The 21590-nt window shown below is 43.7% G+C and overlaps 1 protein-coding gene across 11 annotated transcripts in view; it reads right to left on the bottom strand.

The window, feature by feature from the left end:
• The window catches only part of LOC111967592 (prominin-1-A-like), a 118951-nt gene that overhangs the window by 11292 nt on the left and 86069 nt on the right, over positions 1 to 21590 (bottom strand). For 8 of the 11 annotated variants that reach the window (XM_023992737.2, XM_023992738.2, XM_023992739.2 and 5 more), the window contains 15 exons: positions 20264 to 20493; positions 20011 to 20085; positions 19591 to 19654; positions 19123 to 19282; positions 17508 to 17660; positions 17154 to 17277; positions 16941 to 17044; positions 13956 to 14040; positions 12475 to 12621; positions 8376 to 8447; positions 2411 to 2503; positions 1453 to 1470; positions 560 to 613; positions 315 to 395; positions 159 to 227 (listed from right to left, as the gene is read on the bottom strand). In XM_023992737.2, coding sequence (XP_023848505.1) covers positions 159 to 227; positions 315 to 395; positions 560 to 613; positions 1453 to 1470; positions 2411 to 2503; positions 8376 to 8447; positions 12475 to 12621; positions 13956 to 14040; positions 16941 to 17044; positions 17154 to 17277; positions 17508 to 17660; positions 19123 to 19282; positions 19591 to 19654; positions 20011 to 20085; positions 20264 to 20493 — 1529 coding nt within the window. The remainder of the gene's footprint in view (positions 1 to 158; positions 228 to 314; positions 396 to 559; positions 614 to 1452; positions 1471 to 2410; positions 2504 to 8375; positions 8448 to 12474; positions 12622 to 13955; positions 14041 to 16940; positions 17045 to 17153; positions 17278 to 17507; positions 17661 to 19122; positions 19283 to 19590; positions 19655 to 20010; positions 20086 to 20263; positions 20494 to 21590) is intronic. The other 3 variants (XM_024147219.2, XM_023992741.2, XM_023992745.1) reach the window with 1 other exon arrangement.

The following is a 21590-nucleotide window of genomic DNA, read 5'->3' as shown; positions in this document are numbered from 1 at the left end:
TGGCACAATTCAATTAAGTTGTGAAAAGCATTCTGTTCAAACAGTAAGACTGTAATTTACGACAAGAGATGCAATATTTCTGCTATATCTAATTTCCTTCTTATGCTACAGGGGGGAAAACCAAGGCATTAACAAACTGTTGAGACACAAATACTTACAGAAGTCCTGACCCACTCTATGTATTGTCTGAAATAACCAACAATGGTTTGCTTGTACTTTTCCGTTTCCTAATGGAGAGAGGAATAATATGTTAGCTACTGAGTTTTATTGTAGCATTGAAATGTAAACAATTACTGGGAAGCCATAGTAATCACCTGGTTGACGACATGTGTTGCATTCTGGGAGATGAGATACTGCGCTGCTTCGATGGTCGCCAGTACATCGGCGACTTTGTTCTGGAAAAGAACAGAGCAAAAATAATGCTCAAGAAGCTTTCATAAGAGTCTATAGAGCTGCTACGGAGTCGTTGTTGAGTGTTTATAGGTGTACTACGAATGCTTGATGTTGATTGAGTCAGCGCGAACTGTTGGGGTACGTGGTTCGCAGGAGGCCCACTTACCGGCAGGTCTGAGGCCGTCCTCTCCAGTAGTCTGATGCTCTGGTTCAGCATACTCTTTAAAGGGGAAATGCACAACACATGTTAACACCCCAGAGGTTTAAAGGTCAGGGTTTAGAGACATGAGGTCATTAATAACCCCTAAAACACACACCACTGAAACACGAGACAGGCACAAGCATCACCGTGATGCTTGACAATATGGTTCTGCTGTTACAACACACATGGGGGGGGGGGGGAAGAAGAGCAGCATGCTTCCCACTGGGAGGATACTCCCAACAACGCCATCTCATGTGGATTTTGGTCATGAGAAATGTGCTGCAAAACATGTCAAAACCCCAATTAAAGTGCTTTCACATGAATTCGTAATACATTTTATCAATACTATTTCAACACGTGAAGACCACTCGTGACGACTGATACTGTACGTGCAACACGTAAAAAGTGACAAACTCCATGCTGGTCCCAGTATACAGTACGTACATTGTCATTAGTCAGCACATGCACCAAGATATTGAAGAATATTTACAGGATTAACAATTACAGACAGACTAATCTACATATCCTGAAGACTGATTCATTTTTTAGACATGTAACGGACCCAATCTTGCTCATGCTAAATCAATCATGTCCTACAGGTCTGAATCAGCATGCTGTACTACATATCCTGACCTGAAAAGAGAATGAACGTTCATGGTAATGGTCAGGGCATGCAGGGAAAGCCCCTTGGATTCGAGGTACAAGGAACATGGACAACTCACACTAGTGGTGGGCACCAATATCAATTATTCGATATGATATCAATAATTTGATATGATGTCGATATGAGCAAGGCATGTCATCAACCTCAACATTACAAGACGAACACAGGTCCCATTGTGGAGACACACGCTTACCCTCGCTCTAACATATTTCTTGGTAGCCATTAGTTGAAGTAAAAAGAGTTAAAGGGGAAATATAAAAAAAAAAAAGATAAGACAGACCTCTAAAACTCAGCCTTTCTTGGTAACAAGATTGCAGTTCGTGGAATTACTTTGAAGTACACTGACTATTAATGGGTATATTATCATATTCTGGGAAAGGCACATTATATGTGGCCTACAGTGATGTCATGTAAGTATATGTTGTTGGGTCCTTTTAACATATGCCTTTTAAAGAGTAAAATACTTGTGTGAGGTGTAGCAAAATATATGATTGATTTGCCCATGTGAATGTAACAGTCAACTACTTCAATATTCTAGCTTTGCGTGTCTTTCAGGGTTCTAATATCCTGACTGCACAACCATTGATACCTGGGTCAAATACATATGTCAGATGTGCTGCACTTGGTTTGGATTGCCCGTTACAATGCAACCAATGGAATAGTCCCAAAAGAGCAAACCATTTTATACGTACTCCCAAAAGCGTACAAATAAATCAAGCGCACTGCATACATTTTCAACTATTTGAAAGTATCTGACCTACGTGTTTGACCCGGGTCTGATTCTTGTAGGTCAATAATACCTATATGTCTCTCTAGCTCTATAGTCTACAGAATTTGAGTGATATAGTCAATACAGACCCACAGAATAACCCTTTTTGGTTCCAGGTAGAAACCTTTGTGGAAAGGATTCTACATGGAACCCAAAAGGGTTCTACCTGAAACAAAAAATGGTTCTTCAAAGGGTTCACCTATGAGGACAGCCGAAGAAACGTATTACGTTCTAGATATAGCACCTTTTTGTCTAAAAGGGTAGATAGAGCACGACTACGGGCCATGGCCATTTCTGCCAGTCTAGCGAAGCCGAGCACTGATGGGCCCAGACTTGGATGTTAATCTAAAAAAAAATGGATTGAAGATAGATTGTTGATTACCATGGCCTGCTCCATAGGGATGACCTGCTGACTGTGGATCTGCCGGAGACTGTTGGCGTGGCCCTTTAGAGAGGTCTGGAGGGGCCCCTTGGGCTGTGGACACACACACAGACAAAGGTTAAGAGTAGACACACATAAACACATACAAAGAGGTAATAATAATAGTACCCGAAAGGTCACCATTGTTCAGCACCCCTAGACAATGTGCCTTGCTCAAGGGCACAGCAACAGATTCTTCACTTTGTTGGCTCCAGGACTCGAACCAGTGACTTTTCGGATACTGTCCCAATGCTCTAACCTCGAGGCTACCTACTCATTCAAGGGTTTTTCTTAATTTTTATTAGACATCAAAACTGAAATAACACATATGGAATCATGTAGTAACCAAAAAAAGTGTTAAGCAAATCAAAATATATTTTATGTTTGAGATTCTTCAAAGTAGCCACCCCTTGTCTTGATGACAGCTTTGCACACTCTTGGCATTCTCACATCTCAACATCAACTTTTCAGAGGAGACTGCGTGAATCAGGCCTTCGTGGTCGAATTGCTGCAAATAAACCACTACTAAAGGACACCAATAATAAGAAGAGACTTGCTTGGGCCAAGAAACACGAGTAATGGACATTAGAAAATCAGTCTTTTGGTCTGATGAGTCCAAATAGTATTTTGTTTTGTAGTTTTTTTTTTTTTAATATTTAAAACATACAACATACTTGCAGTGAAGCTGCTCAACAACTACATCACACTAGTCATCTAACAGACTCCCATCCAGAGCGACACACAGAAGCAACCAGGGTCAACGCCCTGCTCAAGGGCACGTCGACAGATCTCCCACAAGGTCAAAAACAGGGACCCGAACCATCGATCCACCAGCCACCGGCCCAAGCTTCCAACCACCAGGCCACCAGCCCTCCAAGATCCCCCCCACAGTTCCCCAAGAGCTGCCCCTCAACCATCCGAAACCCCCACAGAAAATAAATAATAATAATCCCGCCCCAGACACCCCCGCCATGCACCAAAACCAACAAAATGAACAAAAGAGAAAAAATATAAAGACAAAGGAAAACAGAAAACAACCATGTAAAAAAACAAAAGACATGAAGGACAACAAAAATCATAACAGCAAGGCCAACTGAATATGTTCGAGTGCATGTATGGCACTATTTACGCATTTGTCCATGTATGTGCACGTGTGTGCATTTGAATGAGAGTGTGTGTATATGCACGTGTACAAACACTTGTACGGCATCAACCTCAGGCAAACCAGCATTAACTGTAACAACACTGCCCCTCAGTGTCATTCAAAGTTTTATTTGGGCTTTTTTTAAAACTTTGATCTGTCATTCTATCCCCCGCCCAGCAACTCCACTCCCACTTGTCTCCAATTCCACATCCCAACCCTCAGCTTCCCTCAGCCCATCCCACCTCCCATCCCATCTCTACTGACAACCCTCTTCAGTTTTCTACGCACCACACATCTTTCAACTGTGCTGTGATGTTTAACATACAATTTGTATCTATCTAATCGAATAGAATCCACAGATTGCAAGTTGAAGATAAATACTTTTACTAAGAGTATTAGTATATTAGTAATTGACTGACCCGGTCTCTCCAGATCTCCCAACAGTACTATTTCAAGGGTGAATTTTAGACCAATGCTATGCATTTTCAGCTAATCCTGAACCTGAACCTGAGACCAGAAACAGGCTATCTGAGAGCAATAGCAAAATAAATGGTCTATTGATTCTGTATCATCACAACAACAACATCTGCAGAGATTCGATGATTGTATGCCCCAAATATTCAACATTTTGTTGGTGGCAAGAATTCAATATAATAATTTTCGCTGACAAGCACAAAGCCTTGAATCTTTTTTCTTTTTTACCCCTTTTTCATGGTATCCAATTGGTTACAGTCTTGTCTCATCGCTACAACTCCTGTACAGACTCGGGAGAAGCAAAGGTCAAGAGCCGTGCGTCCTCCAAAACACAACCCAACTGCTTCTTGACACAATGCCCACTTTACCCAGAAGCCAGCCGCACCAATGTGTCAGAGGAAACACTGTACACCTGGCGGGCGTCTCAGCATGCACTGCGCCTGGCCCGCCACAGGAGTCGCTAGTGCGCGGTGGGACAAGGACATGCCAGCCAAACCCTCCTCTAACCCGGACGACACTGGGCCAATTGTGCACCGCCCCGTGGGTCTCCCGGTTGCCTCCGGTTGCGACAGAGCCTGGACTCTAACCCAGAATCTCTAGTGGCACAGCTAGCACTGCGATGCAGTGCCTTAGACCACTGCGCCACCCGGGAGGCCCTGAAGTCTTGAATCTTGCATCGTTTTATATATTAACTCATACACCCTGTGTCATGGCATCGGTTCATCAAAAATCTCTTCCCAACTATTTTGCAATCAGTATGGCACCGCTGTCAACATCCTGGTCCTCAAATGAAACTGGTATACTTTCCTATTTATGCTATTTTCATTCCCCCACCAGTTTTGATCCTTTATATTGGGCAGACAGACCAGTTCCCTACCTCCTCCCGCTGCGACCCGCCTCCTCCATTTTTGGGGTAATGCTGTATTCAATTGTTTGTAATCTTGGATTGAGCAGACCTTCCCATACAATTCTGATAACTCCATGAAAGACATAACTCTACCATTCTAATTTACAATATAATTTAAAAACAAAATGCCCTTTTCAAACATCTTTCCCATAAATACAGGTGTTTTATCAACCAGCACATTTGAGTTCAGCCATAATATTTGTTGTAATATTTGTTCTATCTTTTCAGGGGGATGAAATTGAAATTGTAGCCAGATCTGCAATGCTTGTTTGAAAAAGAGAGATACTTTGAAAATAGTATCATTTTCAATTAATTGAAAATGAGACATGGCAATCTGCACAAAAGCAAAAAGGCAATTTTTAAACAATAGATGAGCTTTTCTTAGTAATCTACTTGAGAACCATTTAGGGTTCAAGTAAAACTTTTGAATAAGTGAAGCTTTTAGAGATATGACTAGGGCAATTTTTCCATAAATAGACAGGTATTTACCTCTCCGTGGTTGCAGGATCTTGTCTATTTTTTACAAGTTTTCTATTGAAATTCATTGTGGAGAGCTCATTTATATATTTTGTGATATAAATACCAAGAATGTCTACTTCACCGTCAGCCCATTTTACAGGTAAACTGCAGGGTAATGTAAAGGTTCTATTTTTTAAAGATCCAATACGCAATATTGTACACTTATCATAAATAGGTTTTAGTCCAGAGAGTCCAGAAAAGTTATCTAGATCTTCAATGAGACATTGCAGGGATCTAGCTTGCGGACTTAATATAAAACTTGAGACATCGGCGTACATTGACACCTTTGTTTTTAAGCTTAAACCTTGGATTTTTAATCCACTAATGTTGTTATTTGATCTGATTTTAATAGCTAGCATTTCGATGGCCATAACGAATAGATATGGTGACCACGGACACCCTTGTTTAACTCCTCTTGATAATTCAAAACTCTCTGAGAAGTAGCTGCTATGTACTATTTTACACTGGGGTTGCTATACATTACTTTTACCCATTTTATAAGATAATCACCGAAATTGAAAAAAATCCAGGCATTTATGAATAATATACAGTCTTACTTAATCAAAGGCCTTTTAAAAATCTGCTATAAATACCAGGCCTGGCTTCTTAAATGTTTCATGATGCATTATTTCTAGTAGTTGTCGTATATTATCTCCAATGTATCGTCCATGTAAAAAACCTGTCTAATCAGGATGAACAATACCTGGTAAAACCTTTTTAATTATGAGTGCTATGCATTTCGCATCACAACATTGAAGAGAAAGAGGCCTCCAGTTTTTAAGATAGACTGGATCTTTATATTTACCATCTGGGTCTTGTTTTAACAATAGTGAAATCAGACCATCCTGCTGAGTACCCGACAGACTACCATTTCTATAGGAGTAGTTCAAACAAGCTAACAATTGAGCTTTGAGTATATCAAAAAAGGCTTGATATACCTCTACCGGTAAGCCATCAAGCCCTGGGGGTTTTCCAGACTGAAAGGATTTAATTGCCTCAAAAAGTTATTCCTCCTTAATTTGTCCTTCGCACTGAGCTTTCTGTACTGGTTAAAATATTTAGCTTCCTCTTTTAAAATGTGTTCCTGTGTTGGAGATTCTGGAAGAATTTGATGCATTGTTCTCCATATTCCATCCAGTTTGCTTTATTTTTGTAATAGATTACATTAGATCATTCTTGAATAAGTTCCTCCAGTTGTTTTTGTTTTTCCACTAAGTTATTTTGTATCTCTGTGGTATCATTTTTATTCCTATCTAACTGTATTAGTTCATGTATTTCCCTTGTTAGTCTTGTTTGTTTAGTCAGAAACTGCTCTTTTATTATTGATGAACATTGAATTGAATGACCTCTGATATCCCAAACAATAAGGGGATTTGCTGAACCTATGACTCCAAATTTGAGACTTTTGGTTCCAACCGCCGTGTCTTTGTGAGACGCAGAGTAGGTGAACGGATGATCTCAACATGTGTGGTTCCCACCGTGAAGCATGGAGGAGGAGGTGAGATGGTGTGTGGGTTCTTTGCTGGTGACACTGTCAGTGATTTATTTAGAATTCAAGGGACACTTAACCAGCATGGCTACCACATCATTCTGCAGCGATACGCCATCCCATCTGGTTTGCGCTTAGTGGGACTATCATTTGTTTTTTAACAGGACAATGACCCAACACACCTCCAGGCTGTGTAAGGGCTATTTTACCAAGAAGAAGAGTGATGGAGTGCTGCATCAGATCACCTGGCCTCCACAATCACCCGACCTCATCCCAATTGAGATGGTTTGGGATGAGTTTGACTGCAGAGTGAAAAAAAAGGGAAGGGTAAAGCAGCCAACAAGTGCTCAGCATATGTGGGAACTCCTTCAAGACTGTTGGAAAAGCATTCCAGGTGAAGCTGGTTGAGAGAATGCCAAGAGTGTGCAAAGCTGTCATCAAGGGAAAGGGTGGCTACTTTGAAGAATCTAAAATCTAAAATATATTTTGATTTAACACTTTTTTGGTTACTACATGATTCCATGTGTGTTATTTCAGTTTTGATGTCTAATAAAAATAAAGAAAAACCCTTGAATGAGTAGGTATGTCCAAACCTTTGACTGGTACTGTATATAAACACACAGGTTCCCGATAAACAAACACATACGCACACACACACGTGCTCACACACAGATGTTGTCATTCATGTACGTATAGATTTATAAATATTTAGAGCAATATGCAATCTGCGCAAAACTCTACAATACACAGACCTACACAGACCTACTTAGCATAAGAGACTGCCTAAATCAATGAATGAAATGCAGCATAAAAACTACATAGTCAACCCACAGAATTACATACAGAATCAAGTAATTTATAGGATCTCTATGGGTGAACCATTCTCAGTGTCCAGCGAGTGTGTGTTTTCTATGCCAACAGGAAAAACGAGTACCAGAATAGATGGGCACCAAATGAATACTAGGGGCCCAGGCATAAGCACATATCACCCCACAGAACACCACTTTACACTAGCTCCATTGCCCCCGAGCACATGGCAGGCATAGGAGGACCCAGAGTTGGACTCGGCAACATTTTGGGCCATGAATGGGAAGCTTGTGTGAGCCTCCAACCCCTCAAAGGCAAGGCAGAACATTAAAAAGTGCTTCCACAGACTGCTTCAGTGTGTGTGTGTGTGTTTGTCGACAGCAAACCGCCCGCGAGCCTGTGCCGTTGATAAAGACACATGGAGCTTTCACAGTTTTAGATCTGAACTTCCATTCCATTTGATCCCGGTCTTGGGTCGTGGCGTAAAATCAAATGAAGTGCCTTGCAACTGGTACACTGAGAAAATATTGTGCGGATGGTTGGAGCCGTGTTGGTTCTTTGGCAGTGTGTTGTATGTTCCTCTCACCATAAGGTCTGTTTGTGCCTCGAGCTCATTGGCGTACGACAGTAGGTCCACCTGAGTCACCCCTTTGTTAACCTGCAAATGAACAGACATAGGATTATAATGCATTATGATGCTGTTATTATGCATAATAACACTTGCCATAAACATGTATGACCCCCCCCCTTATAATGTATTCTCGTCTTACAATTGCATAACAGGCATATAGAGTCAGTTGTGCAACATAGAGATGCATAACATGTTACAAGCCTGATAATAACGCACTATAAAGGCTCATGCACGCTTATAACAAGTCATAAAGCATTATAGCTGTCGGTTTTAAGTAAAGAGTTAGACATGCTGCAGTAAGAGGCCATAAGGCCATAAGACGACTGTGTTCCTTGGTAACTTAATGTTCTCCTGAATTCAACAGATTATTCAACAGATTCTGATAGAGAAGACATATACTGAACAAAAATAGAAACGCAAAGTGTTGGTCCCATGTTTCATAAAAGGCCACTAAAATGTACAGTTTTGTCACGCAACACAATGCCACAGATGTCTCAAGTTTTGAGGGAAATGCAATTGGCATGCTGACTGCAGGATTGTCCACCAGGGCTGTTGCCAGGGAGTGTAATGTTTATTCCTACCATAAGCCACCTCCAACATAATTTTTGAGAATTTGTCAGTACGTCCAACCAGCTTCACAACACATGTGTATGGTGTCGTGTGGGCGAGCGGTTTGCTGATGTCAACGTTGTGAACAGAGTGCCCCATGGTGGCGGTGGTGTTATGGTAGGGGCAGTCAGAAGCTACAGACAACGAACACAATTGCATTTTATCGATGGCAATTTTAATGCACAGAGAAACCGTGACGAGATCCTGAGGCCCATTGTCGTGCCATTCATCCACCTCCATCACCTCATGTTTCAGCATGACATGATCCTTGTCACAAGGATCTGTATACAATTCCTAGAAGCTGAAAATGTCCCAATTCTTCCATGGCCTGCATACTCACTAGTCATGTCACCCATCGAGCATGTTTGGGATGCTCTGGATCGACGTGTACCACTGCGTGTTCCAGTTCCCGACAATATCCAGCAACTTTGCACAGCCATTGAAGAGGAGTGGGACAACATTCCACAATCAACAGCCTGATCAACTCTATGCAAAGGAGATGTGTCGCGCTGCACGAGGCAAATGGTGGTCACACCAGATACCGACTGGTTTTCTGATCCACACCCTTACCTTTTTTTAAGGTATCTGTGACCAACAGATGCACATCTGTATTCCCAGTCATGTGAAATTCATAGATTAGGGCCTAATGAATTTATTTCAATCGACTGATTTCCTTACACGAACTGTAACTCAGTAAAATCGTTGAAAATGTTGCATGTTGCGTTTATATTTTTGTTCGGTATAAATAGTCTGAGGTATAGGGGTGGAAAACTGCCAAGTCTATAGATTATGTAACACTGATTTTGGCAAGTGTAGCTATAAACTATTCAATCTCTAGAGATACATCAGTATTTCCACAATATTCCCTTAACAGCCGCTGTGAAATCGTTGCCTTCACCGCTAAATAAATACAAAAATGATTACCTAGCTTGTAATCCTGGAAATGTAGCCAACTCTATTAACAGATGTAAAGCTGTATGTCCAAGCAAGACCCCAGGAAGACCCCAGTTGCCGCCCGCTCCCTGGTAAAAGATCCCAAATCTGTATCTGCATATGTAGTGTCTTGGCCCTCATTCGGTACTGTACAGCCAAGAAGGGATGTCTGTAGTATGTTACATGAAGTCATTGGAGCAGTAATACAGTATAACCACAGAGGCAGATTGTAAATGAGTACATCAGACTTTTTAAACCATCTTGCTGGTGTTCCTCGCAATTCATCATACTCTTTGCATTTGTGTTATTTAAACCTGTTAGATATCACCATAATCAAAGTCAGGGGCGTACTACAGAACAAAACCCTGTCATTCTTATCTTATCTCAAAAGTAAAAGATGGGATAAATCCTAGTTTCCCATTACAGATGCAAAATCCTAAATCCATTCTGTTATCCCGTCGTAAATGTACGTCCTAAAATGAGATAAGACATGATTTGACAGTTAAGTTAGGATGTTTCTGTAATACCTACCGTGGTTACTATTTTATAAATTCTTCTTGCATTCGGGAACTTAAGTTTTCTTGCCAAGATAAGTCACTACTGTAGGATGCTTTTAAGCAGGTTAGCATCTGAAATGATAACTATCTTTCGGTTGAGTTGTGTGTTGTACGAGTACGCTAGTGTGCCTCTTGAAGGTACAGTTCCCTCGAAAAGTATTCAGACCACTTGACTTTTTCCACATTTTGTTACGTTACAGCCTTATTCTAAAATGGATTAAATACAAAAATTTACCTTATTTACCTTATTTACATAAGTATTCAGACCCTTTGCTATGAGACTTGAAATTGAGCTCAGGTGCATCCTGTTTCCATTGACCACTTCTATATGTTGACATACCCTACATTACTCATCTCATATGTATATACTCTACTCGATACCATCTACTGCATCTCGCCTATGCTGTTCTGTACCATCACTCATTCATATATTTTTATGTACATATTCTTCATCCCTTTACACTTAGTAGTTGATGTGAATTGTTAGGTAAGATTACTTGTTGGTTATTACTGCATTGTCGGAACTAGAAGCACAAGCATTTCGCTACACTTGCATTAACATCTGCTAACCATGTGAATGTGACAAATACAATTTGATTTGATTTGATCCTTCAGATGTTTCTACAACTTGATTGGAGTCCACCAGTGGTAAATTCAATTGATTGAACATGATTTAGAGGCACGCACCTGTTTATATAAGGTCCCACAGTTGACAGTGCATGTCAGAGCGGCGGCCTCCATCATTCTTAAATGGAAGAAGTTTGGAACCACCAAGACTCTTCCTAGAGCTGGCCGCCCGGCCACACTGAGCAAATGGGGGAGTAGGGCCTTGGTCAGGGAGGTGACCAAGAACCTGATGGTCACTCTGACAGTGCTCTTGAAGCCACTCCTCAGTAAAATGCACATGATAGCCCACTTGGAGTTTGCCAAAAGACACCTAAAGACGCCTGAATGCCTACGGTGAAGTGTGGAGGTGGTAGCATGATGCTGTGGGGATGTTTTTCAGCAGCAGGGACTGGGAGACTAGTCAGGATCAAGGCAAAGATGAAGGGAGAAAAGTACAGAGAGATCCTTGATGAAAACCTGCTCCAAAGCACTCAGGACCTCAGACTGGGGCGAAGATTCACCTTCCAACAGGACAACGACCCTAAGCACACAGCCAAGACAACACAGGAGTGGCTTCGGGACAGGTCTCTGAATGTCCTTGAGTGGCCCAGCTAGAGCCCGGACTTGAACCCGATCGAACATCTCTGGAGAGACCTGAAAATAGCTGTGCAGCAACGCTCCCCATCCAACCTGACAGAGCTTGAGAGGATCTGCAGAGTGTGCCAAGCTTGTAGCGTAATTTCCCAAGAAGACTCGAGGCTGTAATTGCTGCCAAAGGTACTTCAACAAAGTACTGAATAAAGGGTCTGAATACTTATGTAAATATGATATTTAAATTTTTTTAGGAGAGGAAGCCAAAGTAGACTATTATTTATTTACCCTTATTTTACTAGGTAAGTTGACTGAGAACATAATATATTTTACAGCAACGACCTGGGGAAGAGTAACAGGGGGAGGAGAGGGGTGAGCCAATTAGAAGCTGGGGATGATTAGGTGGCCATGATGGTATGAGGGCCAGATAGCCAGGACACGATAAGTGTCATGGGATCTTTACTGACCACAGAGAGTCAGGACACCCATTTAACGTCCCACCCGAAAGACGGCACCTTACGCAGGGCAATGTCCCCTTCACTGCCCTGGGGCATTGGGATGTCCTTAGACCAGAGGGAAGAGTGCCCCTCCCTGGCCCTCCAACACCACTCACTATTAAGACGAAAGAGAGGAGGACACCATACTTTTGACATAAAGGAGAGTGGAGGAAGCCACGTTCAACGATAGAAATGAATGCTAGGAGACCAGGAAAGAAAGTCATTTTAGATTGAGATGCCCCCCCAATGCCAGTATAATACCTCCTCCAGATAGGCTGCGTAGTTGATCCTGTCGACGCCCGTCTCAGAGAAGCCAATGAGGTTCTGCTTCCCTTCAGACTCCAGCAGGACGATAACTCTCAGGTCAATCTTCACACCGTTAAACATCTTCCCCACCTCCTTGGTGTACTGGAAACAGAGAGGGAGAACAGTCAGTTTACAAAAAGGATAAGCAATAGCTATGAATGCAGTATGTATTGGCGACACATGTGTTATGAAGCAGGCGCTAGTCTGTTTGTTTACGCCATATAAATAGACCATAGAAATGGAATAGAAATAGACTTCTATGGTCGAGACCACTATTTCAGAGACAAGCTTAGAACAAAATGGTGCTAAAAACAAACTTGTTTACACGTTAGACCAGCCAGTGTCACGCAAACCCCTTTGTTTTTGATTTGTGTGTGTTGGGGTAAAGGACTCTGTTACTCTGGCAACATAAACTTTACATTGAGCCCCATTCAAATTCTTAATTCGCAGAGGGTCCTCCTAGGCAACCCCATTCATTGATACAGAGTACAGATTAGGACGGCCTGTTTTCGTTTCATTTTGTTTTTAAACTGGTATAATTGGACCCAAAAAATACAGTGAGGAGTTGTTTTTTAGCCACAAGCGACACAAATCTTCAGCAGCAAAGAACCTCATTAAAAACCAGAGGGTGTAGCATTCACATAGAAAAATATGTGCTCTATGTAAAAATATGCAAGTGAAATCAGTTTTAAAAAAAGACACGAAAATGAACATAGGGAGAACTGTAAATACAGCCAATTTGTGCAATGTACTGTAACTTAGGCTACACTAGCCAGCTCTGTTAGGCAACACTAGCCAGCTCTGTTAGGCTACACTAGCCAGCTCTGTTAGGCTACACTAGCCAGCTCTGTTAGGCTACACTAGCCAGCTCTGTTAGGCTACACTAGCCAACTCAGCTCTATTGCTAGTCCGTACAATAACAGAAGCAAGATAATCCTGCCAGCTGGCTGACTAATACAGAATGGTCCGCTTGGTTGACACTAGACAGGACTGGCATCACGTCAAGGAAGTCCAATGATACAAGCTGAGGTAATGGTGAAGGAATCCTAACGCTACAGATCACTAGCCTGCTCTTCGTTTTGGCAAGGATAACTCATTTAGCTAATGTTAATGAATCACCATTAGGAAATAGAGAGTGTTAGCCTGTTTGTAATCGCCTGGGTCTGCTGCACACCGCAAGACTGCGTTTGCCTGCTGAGCTAAAGCCTAGGCATTGAATTCACTCAACGAGCTGACATAACTCTTCAGGCCTCAGTGTTTTCATTTTGACTATTGCGTTGGTGTACATTGTACCCGGCAAGCTAAACCAAGCGCAAGTATTAGAAAGTATTTAAACCCAGGGCGGACTATGTGTGAGTTTGACTATAGTGCGTGGCTTTCATGCACAGGTATATAGAATACAGTACAGTGAGTGCACACTGCATGTGAATACTGACCAGGCTAGAGTTTAGGAAGGTTGTGACATTGAAGACTTTGTCCAGGCGCATGGCAGAGTAAATGCCTCTGTTCTCCTTGCAATTACTGAGAGAGGAGAACGAGAGAGGGAGAAAAGAGAGAGAATTCAACATCATCACATGTCCATTCATACATTTGGGGGTTAGCTTGCTCTCTCGGCCGGCATCTGGTGAATACGTTTGGAACCTCATACACTCTCCTTAGCTCCGTATTCCTGCCTTCCAGTCATGTTATAAGCAGTGTACTCACAAGTCACTCATAGTGTCACTCCCTGATTTTTGTTATATTTGCTTTCTTTATTATTTGGTTAGGTCAGGGTGTGACAAGGGGTGGTTTGTTTAGTTTTTGTATTGTCTAGGGGTTTTTGGCTTGTCTAGGGTTTTTTGTTATCTATGGGGATTTTGTATTGTCTAGGGGTTGTAGGTTTATGGTGGCCTGAGTGGGTTCCCAATCAGAGACAGCTGTTTATCATTGTCTCTGATTGGGGAGCCTATTTAGGTTGCCATTTTCCATGTTGGTTTGGTGGGTAGTTGTCCATGTTTAGTTGCCTGTGAGCACTACGTTGGCTTCACGTTTCGTTTGTTATTTTGTTTGTTAAGTGTTCTTCGTTGAATTAAATGATGTATTCCAGAATCGCAGCCCCTCAGTCCAGAGGCGCCCCTCAGTCCAGAGGCGCCCTCTACGAGGGTCCTCCTCTCCTTCTCCCGACGACAATCGTGACAGAACTACCCACCAAAAAAGGACCAAGCAGCGTGGAGGAGAGGACTGGACATGGGAGGACATCCTGGATGGCAAGGGATCCTGGACGGCAAGGGATCCTACACATGGGAGGAGATCCTGGCTAGAAGGGATCGCCTCCCATGGGAACAGGTGGAGGCAGCCAGGAGAGCGGAGGCAGCAGGAAAGGGGAACCAGCGGTACGAGGGAACACGCGCTGGCAAGGAAGCCCGAGAGCAGCCCCCAATTTTTTGGGGGGGGGGGGGGGGGGAACATGGGGAGTGTGGCAGAGTCAGGTTGGAGACCTGAGCCAACTCCCCGTGCTTACCGTGGCGAGCATGGGACTGGTCAGCCCCGTGCTATGGGGTGATGCTCACGGTGTCGAGGCGGGGCATTCACAGGCCAGTGTGCTCGGTGCCAGCGTCCCGCATTTGCTGGTGGAAGCTGGCATCCAGCCAGAACGGGTGGGGCCAGCTCTGCGCTCGAGACCGCCGGTACGCCTCCACGGCCCTGTGTATCCGGTCCTCGGCCAAAGACAAGGTCTCATGCATGTCTCCCCAGCCTGGTGAGTCCGGTGCCTGTGCTAAGTCTTAACCCTCCTGCATGTCTCCCCAGCCTGGTGAGTCCGGTGCCTTCTCCCAGAGCCAGGCCTCCTGTGTGTCTCTCTATCCCAGTGATGATCCATGGCACAAAGCCTCCAGTGATGATCCATGGCACGAAGCCTCCAGTGATGATCCATGGCATGAAGCCTCCAGTGTTGATCCATGGCACGAGGCCTCCAACGAAGGCCGTCAGTCCGGAGCCTCCAGCGACGCCCTCCAGTCCGGAGCCTCCAGCGACGCCCCCCAGTCCGGAGCCCCAGAGCCGTCCTCCTGTCGGAGCCGCCAGAGTCGCCCTCCTGTCCGGAGCCGTCCTCCTGTCCGGAGCCGCCAGAGTCGCCCTCCTGTCCGGAGCCGTCCTCCTGTCCGGGGCCCGCTGCGAGGGTCCCCGCTCTAGAGGCGCCACCAAAGTTGGCCAAGCCAGAGGTGGAGCGGGGTCTGCGTCCCTCACCAGAGCCGCCACCCGCGGGGAGATGCCCACCCAGACCCTCCCATATAGGTTTAGGTTTGCGGCCGGGAGTCCGCGCCTTTGGGGGGGGGGGGGGGTACTGTCACGCCCTGACTTTAGTTATATTTGCTTTCTTTATTTATTGTTTAGGTCAGGGTGTGACAAGAGTGGGTTTGTTTAGTTTTTGTTTTGTCTAGGGTTTTTTGTTATCTATGGGGATTTTGTATTGTCTAGGGGTTGTAGGTTTATGGTGGCCTGAGTGGGTTCCCAATCAGAGACAGCTGTTTATCATTGTCTCTGATCGGGGAGCCTATTTAGGTTGCCATTTTCCATGTTGGTTTGGGGAGTAGTTGTCCATGTGTAGTTGCCTGTGAGCACTACGTTGGCTTCACGTTTCGTTTGTTATTTTGTTAGTTTGTTAAGTGTTCTTCGTTGAATTAAATTATGTATTCCAATCGCGCTACACCTTGGTCCACTCCTTTAAACGGCCGTGACACATAGAGAGCTTTTCCATTGCAATAAATCAAGTCAGCATGGCCAACGTTTACCATTTGTACACATTCAAGTGTCACATGCAAGGGTAAAGTAAGAGTAAAGGAATTTCTATGGTCATGTCTGTACACATTATCTCATGGGTCACTTTTTGACTAGGCAGGAGTAGCTGAGGCAACTATACTATATTTAAGCAAGTATAGTAAGTGTATAGAACAAGGCAGTTAACCCACTGTTCCTAAGCCATCATTGAAAATAAGAATTTGTTCTTAACTGACTTGCCTCAGATAAATATTGTCATATATCCCATGGCTTTCAGCCAATCAGCAACTTGGGCTCGAACAACCCTGTTTCTAATAGAGAATACAACGTGATGCTCTTACAACACAGATTTGCTGCCTGTTCTAATCGAGAGATGATGAAATCTAGGCCGGAAAGAAACCTCAAGCATTAAATCCCTCTCCCTAGTTTCAATCTTCTAAATCATTTACCAAGCAATGTGAGGAGACAGAATATTGACACGGGCATCCTGTGACATTTATTCCAGTCAAACAATACCACAAAACAGAAATAGCTAGTGTTATCATCTAGTTCTATTCATAAGTAATCAATATAGTTCTCCAGCAGGTCTACGTAAAACATAAACCATCACTAGAACACACAGATGAATCCTCAACAGGAAGTGGCACATACATCCTGTAAAGTATTACCTGTAGAGACTCTCCACTGTGAGATCCAGGTCTGAGTCGTTGTACATGTACCCTGGGATGAAGTTCCTCCACTCAGGGTTCACCAGGTGAGGAGTGTCCAAAACCTGGGACACAGATGACTAGTAAGACCATCATTCAGTTTCTCAACCATTATTATACAGCAATACAATACCTAGACAGTCTCACATGAAGAGTTATCACATCATAACTTGCCTTGAAGAGCTGCTTGGTGTGGAAGGGCTCGCAGACCAGCTTCTCCACGTTGCCCCCGACCAGAAAGGTGGCGGTCACCACTCCCATCAGTATCCAGGAGAAGAGGAAGCTGAAGCCCACACCGCTGTGGAGAGACACGCATAGATAGATAGACAGATACATAGGCAACCAGCCAGTCAGCCAGCCAGCCAGAGACAGCCTGTCAGCTGGCCAGAATTTAAATGTATTTTTATTTTACCAAGTAAGTTAACTGAGAACACATTCTCATTTACAGCAACGACCTGGGGAATAGTTACAGGGGAGAGGAGGGTGGATGAATGAGCCAATTGTACAGCCTGCCAGCCTACTACTCACGCCATGAGCAGGGTGCCGCCGGTGTTGGAGACACAGCCCCGTGTGGTGGGGGAGGCGTGCTTGTCATATCCTATGGTGCCACACAGTATGGCCAGGAAGTTGAAGGCAAGGATGAGAACCACCATGCAGCACAGGCCAATACAGCAAATCCACCTGTAGAGGAACCCTGGAGTCAGTACACCATAACAAGTAACAACCAACCACTACATTAGGATAACGATGGAGCTACAGACTATGTCTATGTCGCCGGGTAGAGGTCTGCACGGGACTGATTTCTTCATCCCGCTCCAGAAGCTTTTCATACCGCACCTGCCGGCTCCTGCTAACTTCTTGTCCGACTCCCATCCGCTCCCACAAGAGCTGGTCCCAAACCTGACCGTAGTCCCGCAATGTTATTTTAGGTGTATGTGATGCTGCGAGCTTTGCAGCCCCGGTCTCAGCAATTTTGCCACCTTAAGCCCGATCAAAATGCAAAAATAGCCTAATAAATAGGTTAAATTACCAGAGATTCACACTAGGCCAATTATATTACGCTATTGGTATTATTGGGCTATATCAGGCAATAGGCTAGACCTACAGTAGTTTGAAAGAGAGCAGAGTTGGGGTGAAATAAGAATAGGAGCGCACCAGACTTAAGCTACGTTTTGCATAACGTTTAGGAGCGGCACGATCTGCAGACAGAGTAAAATAAATGTGTTGTCAATGTCGGAGCATAAACTATAGCCTATCCTATTTAGGAAGGTCATTTCCTTGGAACGACAACTGCCCCGTGGCCCGTACTTCTCCGGCCCATGCAGCCTACAGGCTATTTATTGAGACCACACATTGGGTATACACTCAGTTGATCTCGCACACACAACAAACGAGAGGAGGGGTAGGCTATTGAACTTGAAGCAACAAAAATTGGACTATTCATTTGTGAATATTGCGACCAATAGGTGCTCTTAATAGGCTAAACTATATACAGATTTGCCGGCATAGACAAATGTGTTATCAATAGGGTATTTATTTCCAGTCAACGTCGGACCTACAGCCTACGATTAGGAAGTACATTTCTCCGCACATGCAACCTACTTCATTGGTACCACACATAGGCACATTTCATCTCGCACGCCCAACAAAAGAGAGGAGAGGTAGGCTGAACTTGAAGCAGCAACAAAAATATTTTCATCCCTAGTTGTCTGTCTGACCGCCCGCGGCATGAAAAACGCTGGCTGCATCACAATGCTCTCTGTCGCGGCCTGAAGGTTCCACGGGCAACCCGCGGCAGCGCGGCTCCCTATCTCAGGGCTCAATCAAATGTAAAGTGTGTAATAATCACAGCTGGTCAAAGAGGGCAACACAGGAGGCCATGTATGGGTGGCCAGGTCCAGAGTATACTTAACAGATAACTGACTGAACAAACTCCTGACTCATTATTACATTATGTCACAGTGACCTCTGCTGCTTGAAATTATGAAATAACCCCAAATGATAATCAGTAAAAACAGACCTTTATTTGTTCTAAACTCTTGAGCACATCATGGGCCCTGGCCAAAAGTAGTACACTATATAGGGAATAGGGTGCCGATTGGGACACCCAGTTTGTGAATCGAGGCCCAGTTCCTGATTGTACCTGTAGAAGTCCATCTGGTCAATCTCGGGGTAGGAGTCTTCTATCTTGGAGTGTGTGTGACTAATGAAGTTGGTGAAGTTGGCCATAGTGCTGTGTACAGGGAACACCTTGGAGAAGCTGCTGATGTTGGTGCCGATGATGTCCAACATGCCCCGGGCTCCTGGGAGAGAGGGAGGGAGAGGCATTGGTGTAATAATGGAGTAATACAACCTTATATTTTGGGGTACTGGGGTAAGACAGTTCAGGTGTAGGTCATTAATTGGAATATGGCAATTGGTCTTATTGGGCTTTACCTTCAATGAGTATTCATACCATACTGAACATGACTGACTTGGTAATGCAAAGTTGAACACTCAAAATTATATAACCCTTAATTATAGTGCACTACTTTGACCAGGGCCCCATAGGGTTAGAAAAGTTAGAAACTTTTTTAGGAGCATTACATGAGGTTAAAGAGATGCCACTCACCCTCGACTACGTTCCTCATCTGGTCACTCACCATGCCTGGAGTGTCATTGAATGAGGAGTAGCCCTGTTTGGAGAAGAAAGTACAGGTGTGGGATCTTAATTTGATGAAAAATGCAAACTTGTATTGTATTTGAGGTTTAAAAAGGCTTCTAAAGTTTGTAATTTCCTCTTTAAAATGTTAGACTTGACTTGCCCTAACTAAAAATGTATCAACCCCAACAAAAATGTCAATTCATTATAATCCACACAATACTTCACATTTCCTGTTGCTGCAGGATTATTTTCCTGCTGTGAGAAACTGGTCATTAAGATCCCCCATCCATAGAAAGGCACCTTTGCGTTGATGATACAGTATCACAAATACTATTTAAAAAACTTCAAATTTTAACCGAAAGCTTTTTGCGACATTTCTAGGCTCACCTTTTGAATGATATTGCTGAGGTCCGTTTTCATCAATTGATTCACACTTTCCAGCTGATTGTTCACATCAGGTAACTGCAGCACATCACAGACAGCACACGCTTACAACGTGACTTTCCTCAGGCAGCGCAGCACACACAATGCGCAAAAACACATTTTAAATAGACCGGATGACAAATTGTATATTGCTATATAAATCAAAATATTACTGTATGACTATTATTATCGTCTTCAATAAAGTGTGCCAGCATACCCGGGTGAAGTTGGCGCTGACGTGGAGCTGTGCCAGGGAGCTGCGGATGGAGCGGCAGAGCTGGGCGGTGGTGGCGTCCGAGTCCTCGTCGCTGCAGCCCGGGTCGTTGAGGGTTCTATTGAGGCTGAAGCGCACCAGGCTCAGGTTGAAGTGGAGCTTCCCTGTCGCCTCCTGGAGAACCTCCAGAGACATACTCACGTTCTCCAGGGCGTCTTTGGTCTCCCGCATGGCTTGGGATGGGGACGGGGTAGGATGGAGAGGTGGTAAGTGTGTGTGACAGTGCAGTATAGACACACACAAATGTACATGGCATATTCACAAAAACACTCAATGTACGCACACGCAAGTACACACACACAAACCAAATACACACACACATGCACAGCCATACCCTAGCCGTGATTATACACAACAAAACACACACACATTCACACAGGGGCAGCAATTACAATTGAACAGCTGAACAATAGTTGCAGGTTCAATCCACTGTTGGAGCAAGATTGGAACTGGGAAGGCCATAAACTTAATATATTCATATTGAGTCATAATTAAGATGGCACGCAAGGTAAGTTTGTACAGTTCCAAATACAGTGGCAAGAAAAAGTATGTGAACACTTTGGAAATACTTGGATTTCTGCATAAATTGGTCATAACATTGGATCTGATCTTCATCTAGGTCACAACAATAGACAAACACAGTCTGCTTAAACTAATAACACACAAACAATTATAAGTTGTCATGTCTTTATTGAACACACTGTGTAAACATTCACAGTGCAGGGTGGGAAAAGTATGTGAACCTTTTATTTAATAATTAATAACTGGTTGATCCTCCTTTGGCAGCAATAACCTCAACCAAACATTTTCTGTAGTTGAGGATCAGACCTGCACAACGATCAGGAGGAATTTTGGACCATTCCTCTTTACAAAACTGTTTCAGTTCAGCAATATTCTTGGGATGCCTGGTGTGAACTGCTCTCTTGAGATCATGCCACAGCATCTCAAATCGGGTTGAGGTCAGGACTCTTGACTGGGCCACCACTCCAGAAGGCGTATTTTCTTCTGTTGAAGCCATTCTGTTGTTGATTTACTTCTGTGTTTTGGGTCGTTGTCCTGTTGCATCACCCAACTTCTGTTGAGCTTCAATTGGCGGACAGATAGCCTAACATTCTCCTGCAAAATGTCTTGAAAAGCTTGGGAATTTATTTTTCCGTCGATGATAGCAAGCTGTCCAGGCCCTGAGGCAGCAAAGCAGCCCCAAACCATGATGCTCCCTCCACCATACTTTATAGTTGGGATGAGGTTTTGATGTTGGAGTACTGTGCCT

Source organism: Salvelinus sp. IW2-2015, linkage group LG8 (assembly GCF_002910315.2).
Source record: "Salvelinus sp. IW2-2015 linkage group LG8, ASM291031v2, whole genome shotgun sequence".
In the NCBI taxonomy this organism is placed as follows: domain Eukaryota; kingdom Metazoa; phylum Chordata; class Actinopteri; order Salmoniformes; family Salmonidae; genus Salvelinus; species Salvelinus sp. IW2-2015.
Note: the sequence above shows the minus strand (reverse complement) of the source record. Positions and strands in the feature narration are given on the sequence as shown.